The 11,033-nt window shown below is 35.0% G+C and overlaps 2 protein-coding genes across 2 annotated transcripts; one reads left to right on the top strand and one right to left on the bottom strand.

Moving 5' to 3' along the window:
* The first annotated feature begins 307 nt into the window (after positions 1-307).
* Positions 308-2,224, top strand: LOC110941153 (delta(3,5)-Delta(2,4)-dienoyl-CoA isomerase, peroxisomal). The gene is made up of 2 exons (XM_022182772.2): positions 308-1,088; positions 1,858-2,224. Exons 1-2 carry the CDS (start codon positions 443-445, stop codon positions 2,046-2,048), a joined length of 837 nt encoding a protein of 278 aa, XP_022038464.1. The 5' UTR covers positions 308-442; the 3' UTR covers positions 2,049-2,224.
* A 3,324-nt stretch (positions 2,225-5,548) lies between these two features.
* Positions 5,549-7,370, bottom strand: LOC110939099 (keratin, type I cytoskeletal 9). Its single transcript, XM_022180954.2, has 4 exons — positions 7,229-7,370; positions 6,520-6,719; positions 5,868-6,093; positions 5,549-5,795 (listed from the first exon to the last, which is right to left on the bottom strand). The coding sequence occupies exons 1-4, from the start codon at positions 7,305-7,307 to the stop codon at positions 5,680-5,682; spliced, it is 621 nt and encodes a 206-aa protein (XP_022036646.1). The 5' UTR covers positions 7,308-7,370; the 3' UTR covers positions 5,549-5,679.
* Between the last annotated feature and the right edge of the window lie 3,663 nt (positions 7,371-11,033).

Genomic DNA, 11,033 nt, shown 5'->3' on the forward strand with positions numbered 1-11,033 from the left:
GGAGAAATTTGTCCTCACATGGACCGTCTCAATCGTCCAGATCTCGCCGCTAAGGACGATGACGGGGGCCCCGGCATGGTGTTTGGTTCGTCGCCGGTGCTGGGCGGGTGGGGGACGCTCCCCATACCGTCTAGCCTTATCATCTTGGCGAGACCTCTGTGGCGCCCCTAGTTAACTTGGAGGGTGTGGTGGGATAGCGCCCCGGAAAGCTATACATGCTGAGCTGGCGGGAGTGACGCCCCACACCCTCCGGCGTAAGGTTTAGAATTCTAGTTTACTCTCACAACCAATTCCAATTCGTCGCGAGGGTGAAGAACACGTTCAAATGTCAAAGTAGGACAACTCTATACCCCTCATAATTTGACTTTTATACAATCATCAATTACATGTATATCCTCTTTCACTTGTTCTTCCCTCATTCAACCCCAACCCAAAATCCAAAATGGAAACACAGAACTACACCACCATCAAAATCACTCAACAAAACCCCAACTCCCCAGTCTTCACCCTCTCCCTCAACCGCCCACACCACAGCAACGCACTCTCCCTCCAATTCTTCACCGAATTCCCCAACGCCATATCATCCCTCGACCAAAACCCTAACGTCGCCCTCATCCTCTTATCCGGCACCGGCAACCACTTCTGCTCCGGCATCGACCTCACCTCCATATCCTCCCTCACCGCCGACGTCCAATCCTCCTCCGACCGCGGCCGTTCCGGCGAAAAACTACTCCGCCAGATCAAGCACATGCAGGATGCCATCACGAGTATTGAAAATTGCCGGAAACCGGTGATCGCGTGTGTACACGGTGCTTGTATTGGTGGAGGAGTTGATATTGTAAGTGCGTGTGATGTTAGGTATTGTACGGAGGATGCGTTTTTTTCGGTTAAGGAAGTGGATTTAGCGATCACGGCGGATCTTGGATCGTTGCAAAGGTTGCCCGGGATTGTAGGGTTTGGGAATGCTATGGAGTTGGCTTTGACTGCTAGGCGGTTTTCGGGTTTGGAAGCAAAGGAGTTGGGGCTCGTTTCGAAGGTGTTTGGGTGTAGAGAGGAGATGGAGGAAGGTGTGAGGGTTATTGCAGAGGGTGAGTTCTTTTATTTCTTGATAATTATATTGGCTTGTAACTAAACGATTAAATGTATCCAGTAAAATCTCACGTATAGCATAATTATTCGTAGAGCGGGGAGGGTATCACTGTGGGCAAAACCTTTGGGATAGAGGGACTGCTGCTAGCATAAGTGGCTAGGCCTGTTCTAAAAGGTTGTAACTTGCTCAAATTTGGTGTGTTTGTAAACGAGCTGAGCCCGAGCATAGTTAAACACGGCTCGGCTTGGCTTCTTCGCTCATTTAAATTAAAGCTGAATTTTAATATATAAAAATTCTAACCCAAAAATGTAAAACCAATTTTAATATGCATAAATTTTAAATTATCGAGTAAATTACTTTTTGAGTTGTTTTAGTGGTTTCAACCACTTGAGTCCAAAATTAGAAAGTTTAACACCTTGAGTCCCTAGCCGTTCATTTTATAACGTTTGAGTCCATATGTTTTAGTGGTTTTAACCACCTGAGTCTGAAATCAAAAAGTTTAACGCCCTGAGTCCCTAGCCATTCATTTTATAACGTTTTGAGTCCATGTGTTTTAGTGGTTTTAACTACTTGAGTCCAAAATCAAAAGTACAAGTGTTTAAAAGTTGGACTCAAAATGATATAAAATGAGTGGTTAGGGCTCAAGGCGTTAAACTTTTTGATTTTGAACTCAAGTGGTTAAAACCACTAAAACACAGGGATTCAAAAAGTAATTTACTCTAAATTCTCTTGATTATAAATTTTACATTATATGATGTTGATTGTAGGAATTGCTGCAAAATCTCCACTTGCTGTGATTGGGACAAAAAGAGTGATGCTAAAAAGTAGAGACTTGACATTGGATCAAGGTCTGGATCATGTTGCTACATGGAACTCTGCTACGCTTTTATCAAGCGATTTAGAGGCGGTAATGAAAGCACACCTGCGAAAAACGAAACCTTCGTTCTCTAAGCTATGATCAACCACTTTCCTTCGTTGTTGGTAAACTATTTCTACATGTTGCTAAAATTATATATATGTATTTCATATTATGTCAAAAGTTTAAGTTTGTTTAGGCTGACATTAACATTTGCAAGCCAATGCAAACGGTAGCTAGTCGTGCTTGATAGCATAAATAAGAATGTTCAGTGGTAATTTTCGTCTTCTAACAACACAAAATATGAATTGGGGTTTGGACGTTTGGTTGGGGATATAAATGTAAAAAGATTTAGAGTTCAAGAAGGTCATCAGAAAACAATAAAATTGTCTTTTAACAAAACCAGTAGAAAGAAACCTTTATAAGCAGCCTCACATTCAACATATGTTAGTTAATGCGAGGAAACAATCACTTTGGGACTTGATGTTAATTTGTGTTCATTTCTTTGTCTACAACAAAATATGAATTGGGGTTGGGGATATAAATGTAACAGATTAGAGTTCAAGAATCAAGTCATCAGAAAACAATAAAACTCTGATTAACAAAAACCAGTAGAAAAAAAACATTCTGTAACAGAAATATGTTAATGCCAGCAAGGTTTAAAAGAACGGAAACGAGTTTCGAGGTGTTTTCTCTTCGCCTCACGTGGCGTAAGCCTCGAGGCGAAACGATGCGTAAGGCTAAGGCGGTATTAATAAATAAATATAAAAATTATATATATATTATAAAAATAATAGAGTAAACTGTCATTTTGGTCCCTGAGGTTTGGTCACTTTTGCCACTTTAGTTCAAAACTCAAACCTTTTGCATCTGGGTCCCTGTGGTTTCAGTTTAATTGCCATTTTGGTCCAAAAGTAAAATCAGATCATATTTGTCTTATAAAACCCTGCTATTTTGTTCTTTTCCTCAGGGGTAATATGGTCATTTTAATTTTTATTATAACACATTATTAATTAAAATAATTAAATAAATAATCCCCATATAAAAGCAGCAGAGATTCATTTTCCCCCAAACCCTAATCCACCGCAACCAAACCCTAATCCATCATCTTCTCCAGACACTCCACCAAGCTCTTTCCGATCACTTTTCCGGCCCCATCACCACCGCAACCACAGCCTCCGCTTCAAGCTCCTCTCCACTTCCGTTGCCTCAACCACCACAAACGGCACCGCCGTTGACGCTACGCCACTCCTGAATAAGAAAATTTTCGCTGTTGGGGTGGTTGTGGGTGGATGATGGTAGATGGGCCGGTGATGATGGGTTGAAGGAGGGTTGGTAGTGGTGGTGTTTTTTATGATGGTGCTCCTCCTCTTCCTCAAATACAAACCCTAATCTTCATCACCTTCTCCTCCTCTTCATCACTGATGTTCGAACCGTTCGTGGTTTCCTCCGGAGATCCGTTGTGGTATGTCGAAACACATTCAATCAACAACATATATCTCTCATCAACACCTAATTGTAGCTGAAACACATTCAAACAAATAACAATTCACTGTAAATTACTGTTCGTCAATTGGTGATGATTGGTGTTAGATAGAGACAAGTGTGGTGAATTAGGGTTTATAGTGGGGAATCTGGTGGACATTTTGGATCTCCGCCACCGCTGCGGTGGAGTCACCGGTGGCAGTGGCTTCAAAGAGAGAGAGAGAATGATCGGAAGAGAGTTAGAGTGTGTGACGGAGACGGTGACGTGGTGGTTTTGTGGCGGTTATGGTTGGAGCCAGTGGTGGTTACAGTTGCGGTTGGAGACTGTGGAGCTTTTGTGGTGGTGGTATGTGGTTTGGGTAAAAAGTGATTTAGATCTGGATTGTAATTGACGGGTTTAGGCATTTTTGAAAGGGCGGGCTTTTTTATGTTTGGTTGTTGTGACCATTTTGCCTTTGAGTAAAATGATAAAATAGCATGATTTTATATGACAAATATTACTTGATTTCACTTTTGGACCAAAATGGCAATAAAACTGAAACCACATGGACCCAGATGCAAAAGGTTTGAGTTTTGGACCAAAAGTGACCAAACCTTAGTGACCAAAATGGCAGTTTACTCAAAATAATAATATCAACTAATTTCATCATCAGATTCATCAAAATCATAAAAAAACACACATAAAAAACATGAAATGCTTGAAATTGACACGAACAGTCAAAAACATCAAGAACTACCAAAATCCCCTGAGGCGCAGACCTCGGCCCCTCTGATGTGCATATACAATAAAAACCCCATGAAGCGCGCCTCAGACTTGTTTTTTTTTTTTGCCATTTCGCCTCGAGGCGCGCTTTAAGGCGCACGCCTTAAGCTTTTTTTAAAACCATGAATGCCAGGAAACAATCAGTTTTGGACCAAAAATATGTTAATATGTTTAATTTTTGCTCAGTCTGCAACAGAAACCGAATGTTATGAAGAAAGACAGACATGTGTTTATGTATTCTGATTGTTGTTAGATTTGCTCGCATAGCCCTAAGCTTCATCTTTCTTCCCTAACTAGATATGTGATTCACCTTTAACCTTTACTAGCTTCAAATGTTTGTAAAAAGATATTAGCTCCCCATATCTCTTAATCTTAAGTTAACCATATTTAAGTTCCTGTAGGCTTTAAAGTTAGTTAAGCTTCTCCTCTTCCACCAACTAAACATGTGAAAGACTATAGATATCTAACATAACATACTGCCATTATATTATATAGACTTGAGCATTCACATCCTAACCATCAAATTATGTGAGGATGGGTTTTTATATTATAAAGGGTATAAAAAATAGTTGTGAGTAGAGGAGAGAGAAAATGTTACTGTTCATCTGTATATTTGGGGGGACACTGTTCACCCGTTATAATTTTTTAATATATTTTGAAAGTGGTTGTGAGTGAAAGTGAGAGAAAAAGGTAATGATAATATTATTTAATTGAAAGGAGAGAGAAAAAGTATTTGTTTTTAGTGGAAATATATTGATATAGGAGTTGTTTTTTAGTGGAATGTATGTATAATTTGATGGATTGGATGTGAATGCTCAAATAGAACCAAAACTCTTCTCTAGTTGGCCCTACACTTAGGAACATAACCAGAAATTGAGGCATAGCAACGTAAAAAGGAAATCATGGACAACGTAAATGTTTTAAATAACGAAACAAATATAATTTATAGCTCAATAAACGTTAAACTGTGTTTAACTAACAAAACAAGTATAATTTAAAACTCAATAAACGTTAAACTGTGTTATTAAATAAGCAACATTTTGATGCATAGAGATAATGTACTCTATGCATAGGGTGGTTTTCAAAAAAAAAAAAAAATGTTGTTATACTTTTAGTCCTAAACTTGATTGATTTTTACTTTTAGCCCGAAAGTTTTTATCTTTTTTAGTTTAATCTTAATTTTTTTTACTTTCAACTTTGGTCCCCTATACTTTTCATATTTTGTAAAATTTTCGTTTTATTTATATATAATTTATACTATAGCACCGTATGCTAAACGTCTTCTGACACGTTGCATTAGAAATAATGTTATTTGTGTATATTAAATAAGACATTAAATTGTTACATGAACATGTAATGGTGCATTATATTATATTATTATACATTACTTATGTCATCAACAATACAAATATATTAGAGTATTCATTCAGATTTTCCATTTTAGTATTTGTATATTTTTATAGTTACTATTACATAATATGATAATCAAAATAATAGAATAAAAACTGAAATCAAAGGTATGAGCCAAAAGAGAATAGGGTATGAAAACTTGTATGAATTGCTTTCATATGCTTGAACGTGCTCCGCCACATTGAAGTCACCTACAAACCGAAATCATATCAGACCAAATTCGAAATATTACCCGATAATCGAATCATAGTCATCTTTATTACCTCGGCTAGGACCATAGCTGCATCCGGCCTTGATGGTATCTTTCACAATGAGTATGGTGGCACGATTGTTAAAGATAAAGTTCGAAAATACGTCATTGATACAGTTGAGCACAAGGTCCGTCTCTTTGAGACACGGGCCGCCACAATATTGATCTGTATAGTCTGGCGGGACGTGGAGTTCACCGCTTTCGGTCAATCGATAAGACTCCTCACATTCACTGTAGATCTGTTATTAAATAGATTTAGTTTCATTTCAAACACGAATATGGGTGTGGGCGTCTATGGTGTTAGGTTATCGGGTTTAATCTTTTAACATAAAAATGACCCATAACTTTACTTGTGTCGAAAACATCAACCATAAGCTGGACATGCTAAAAGTTATGTACCCCAAGCACGAATCATTTAACTCGTTTATCTAAACGTGTCAACCAGACTGGTGGGTTGTAATAAATGTATTAAATGGCTCGTAAACATGTTAGTGGGGGCTGCCTGTTTAGTTAAGTGGGGTAAATTGGTCAACCTGTACACAACCCATGTATTAAACGAGTTAGATGTGACAATCTAAATGCCTTGTATATTCATGTCGTGTTCGTGTTGTATTTTGGGTCGTGTCGGAAGTTAACACCCTAGATACAATTTGAAAATAACTTACCTTGTCATTGAGACAAACAAGTGCTTTAGCAATAGCTCCCGTACCAATTCCTCCAAATCCGCCGGCACTCCCAAACCCACCCCCACCACTGCCTCCGAACCCACCACCCGCACCACTGCCTCCGAACCCACCACCCACACCACTGCCAGGCTGGGGTATATATCCAATCCCGGTTCCAGCAACTCCTGTTTGTGCTTTCCCTGTAAAAAATCACATTTTTCAAATGCATTTCTTCTGTCAACTTCATTGTAATATTCTTGTAAAAATCTCAAAATAACATTATGATTTACAATCATTCTCTATAACTTTGTTATTGCACGACACAATTGGTCGGTTCTTGCAAAAAAAAAAATGAATAATATGATTTAGCCTAACTGTAAAGATCCCAAGTAGTGGCGAACCCAGGATTTTATTTTATAGTTTCACTCTTTGAAAATGCTGGGTAAAACGGTGTAACTCGAGCCTCAAAAAAACATGTATCATATATACTATCTGACACATAAAAATAATTACGGGTGTCATATGGGTTTGTCCTTGCCGCCGAGGGGTAAACGTACTATAAATCCCAAAAGCTGCAAGGGACACCCTCGGAGTTAATATCTATATGTGCAGTGCACTCCTGAAGGCTAAAGTTTTCCTACAAAGTCGGCTTTCCACATAATACAAACATAAAACACTCCTTTCGTTCAAGCAAATCTCAAAAAAGTACCTATCCCGAAGCTGTAAAGAGCAACGCACAACAATATCGGTATTAAAAGCGGTTGCTTGTTGAAAACTGAGAAAGCCATATCGAATCAAAATAACTAGCCTTGTCGATAACCTAAATCAATAATTAGTGTCAGTTCATGTATGTGTGTATATATATACCTATGTACATATAGGTAAATTAGGAAAGAAAGTTCAAACTCAGGATGGCGTACAACTTTTGTTGCATAATGTATAAGTTGCTACAACATTATTGAGCTATATGGTTGGGACAGGCAAGACTGAGATGAGAGGGCAGTTGAAGGAAGCCACCAACTATTTAATTTTGTTGCATTTTTTCCAAATCAAACCTAATTTACACTTTTTAGTTGCTACGGTTAACGTTTTCAGATATGCCTAGGGCTATAATGAAATATATATAAATATGGGGTTGTTGGTAGAGTACAATTGGACGGTTAGGATGTAAACAAAAAACATCTCATTTCTCAACGTGTATTCCACAAGTTGTAACTTATAATGTTTAGACATATGACTTGGATAAATCGTGTCGGCCGTTTCGGGTTTCATATATGAATCACTAAATCATCTAAATAAGTAAATTTGGAGCATCAAATAACTAAATCATCTAAGGTGTATTAGACTGCCCCCAACGCTTCTTGTTGGGGTTGCACTTGACGATGTGGAGGATACATTTGTAAAGGAAGTATTGGGGGTAGGTAGCATTTAAGGGGGTTGCATGTAGGGAAGTGCACCTACATGCAGGAGAGAGAAGATGAAGGTGAGCCCTTCTAATGTTTTTAAGATAGAAAAAGAAATGGTGATGTGGAAGAGAGAGGATGCATGTGGGAATGATGGGTTTGAGTTAAAAAGAGGAGAGAGAATGCATGTGGGAAGAATAGGTTAAAAGCTGACGTGGCAGTGATGACTAGGATGCATGTAGTAAATTTAGTGGTGGTGTCCTGCTCAAATGGTAAGGGTTAGGTCTCGTTGTGCGCAAAATTGGTATATCTAAGAATAAATTTAGTTGGGTGTGTGAGTTTACCGTTAAAGAAGTAAATCTTGAGCTTGATCCAATTTTACAATGAAGGTTCGCCTGCTCATTATTTATCATTTATTTAATAATATTATATTATATACATAATATTATTATTATTTTTATCATAATTATATGTAATAAACAAATATTTTATAATTATAGAATTATGTGTGTATTAATAACAGGTTTGTTGTGTATAAAACTTTGGTTCGAACTCGTTTCATTAAAGGAGCTCCATCTTACTTTCGATCTCGGGATCGAACTAATTTTAATTCGGTTTGGTTTAAGCTTTTAGCAAGCCGATCTCAGATTGCTACGAATTTATAGGCTTATTAATGCACACCATAATTTGTTAAGCATCCGCCTTGCTAGGTCTTCAAGCACCGTAAATTCAAGCCCGTTTAAGTGGCCCTTTTAGTTTTTTATCACATAACTTATAGTTATAAAGCCCACTAAGTTGTGGCAGAAAAGCCTAAATATATATATAAAAAAAAAAAACTTGTACTCCATGGGCCTGGTCCAGTTATATAAAAGTATTCGATAATAATGCTCGCAATTTGAACCATTCAATTCAAGTAAAAGTCTAAAAATGAACAAATTATAGCTGTATAAAAGTTGTAAATACTGAACCATTCAAGTAAAATTCTAAAAAGAAGCTGTATAAAGTTGTAAATATTTAATAAAACTAGGTTATAACCCCGTATATTACATGAGTTAAATAAATGAATTTTATATACTAAATAATAAAACATTGTATCTTTAAAAACCTCCATTGCACGGGTTGAATAAATATAATTTTATATATTAAATAATAAAAAGTTATATCTATAAGAACCATATTGTACGGGTTGAATAAATATTATTTTATTTACCAAATAAAAAAGTTATATCTTTAAAACCACGTGTATTACACGGGTTGAATAAATGTAATATTGTTTACCAAATAATAAAATAATACATCTTTAAAAAACCTCATTTATTACACGGGTTGAATAAATGTAATTTTATATACCAAATAATAAAAAAAGTTGCATCTTTAAAAATATGTGTATTACACGAATTGAATAAATGTAATTTTCTATACTAAATAATAAAAAAATATATATCCTTAAAAAAACCACGTTTATTGTACGAATTGAATAAATCTAATTTTATATATCAAATAATAAAAAGTTATATCTTAAAAAACCTCATATATTACACGGGCCGAATAAATGTAATTTTGTATAGTAAATAATAAAAAAGGTATATCTTTAAAAAAAACATGTGTATTACACGAGTTTAAGAAATCTAATTTTAAATCCCAATAATAAAAAAAGTCATATCTTTCAATATACTAATGGATAATACTCGATAAGCGATGGATATGGTGATTGTGAAGATGGTTCTTGAAAGAAGATATGTTATTCAAGAAGCAAATCAGCATCTATTTGAGTGATAAAATGTTGGTACCAATTCTGACAAATTGATTTATAAATTATGTAATAAAATTGATATAATAATTTTTTTAGTAATGAAAATAAAAATATTTCATATATTAATACAAAGTTTGGTTTTCGTGATAAATAATTTGTTTTATTTTAAAATATCTTAAATTAACAATTTAAATTTTAGAATAATATTTTATTAGACAAATAGAAGAATGATATTCGAAATTTAAAGTAGGTTGAAATTTAATATTAGCTCATTATTCATTTATTTATTTAATTAATATAAGATAAGTTTGGCAGTGAGGCGAGAAAATCATAAAATAAATATGCTTACAATGAATGATAGGTGTTACACATTAATATTTTATTATATAGTATAGTATAGATATATATTTAGATTGATATAAATAGATTATTTTATTGTAGTAAAATTTGTTAACGAAATATCAATAAATTTAACCCTTTATTTAAAACTTGTAAATGTAACGAAGTCTCAATAAATTTAACCCTTTATTTAAAACTTGTAAATGTAGAAATGATAAATAATATTAGTTAATTTTATTTTAAGTTTCGTAAAATATATATGATACCAAACTAAACAAAACGTGCAAATATATAGTTAATATCAAGAGTAAATTACGATTTTGGCCCCTATTGTTATATCACTTTTACCCTTATAGCCAAAAAATGAATCTTTTAACATCTGAGCCCCCAACGTCCTTTTTTCTAACCCTTTTGGCCCCTAACACTAACCACATCCATTTACTTTTGGGGGCCAAAAGGGTTAGAAAAAAAGACGTTGGGGTCCAAAAGGGTTAAAAAAAGACGTTGAGTGTTCAGATGTTAAAAAATTCTTTTTTAGGCTAAAAGGGTAAAAGTGATATAACCATAGGGGCCAAAATCGTAATTTACTCTAATATCAAGTTAGATAACTAAGTTTGAATTTGAAGTAAACAGATAAATATAAATGTAATAATTAAACTAAATAATATTTAGTATGAGGATTATCTATAATTAATTAGAAGTGATTAAATTAAAATAATAAATATCTATAAGACATGGCCTAATATGATGACAAGTGTCCCCAAAATGGTTTCTTTTATTATATAGTACTAGCGGTAAGACCCGTGTGCAAACACGGGTCGTTTCTTAGAAAACCATGCATAACACATATTGATAGAAAGCATAGATATGTGTATAAATATTGTAATTTTTAGTTTAAGGCTAGTAGTGATACCCATGTGTAATTTTTAGTTTAAGGCTAGATACAGTTTTCTACCAAGAAATCAAGATTAGAATTAAAATTCATATAAGTTGCATGTGAATCGATGTAATTAAATTAC

The sequence above is a fragment of the Helianthus annuus genome, chromosome 5 (assembly GCF_002127325.2).
Source record: "Helianthus annuus cultivar XRQ/B chromosome 5, HanXRQr2.0-SUNRISE, whole genome shotgun sequence".
Classification (NCBI taxonomy): Eukaryota; Viridiplantae; Streptophyta; class Magnoliopsida; order Asterales; family Asteraceae; genus Helianthus; species Helianthus annuus.

What these genes read in the sequence shown, in the direction of transcription:
- LOC110939099 (XM_022180954.2), bottom strand. Translation starts at nt 7,307, where the DNA reads ATGGCTTTCTCAGTTTTCAACAAGCAACCGCTTTTAATACCGATATTG. An exon ending in TTGTTTGTCTCAATGACAAG is followed by an intron (nt 6,094 to 6,519) that starts GTAAGTTATTTT and finishes ATTTAATAACAG; the next exon opens with ATCTACAGTGAATGTGAGGA. An exon ending in CAGCTATGGTCCTAGCCGAG is followed by an intron (nt 5,796 to 5,867) that starts GTAATAAAGATG and finishes TTCGGTTTGTAG; the next exon opens with GTGACTTCAATGTGGCGGAG.
- LOC110941153 (XM_022182772.2), top strand. Translation starts at nt 443, where the DNA reads ATGGAAACACAGAACTACACCACCATCAAAATCACTCAACAAAACCCC. An exon ending in TGTGAGGGTTATTGCAGAGG is followed by an intron (nt 1,089 to 1,857) that starts GTGAGTTCTTTT and finishes TGTTGATTGTAG; the next exon opens with GAATTGCTGCAAAATCTCCA.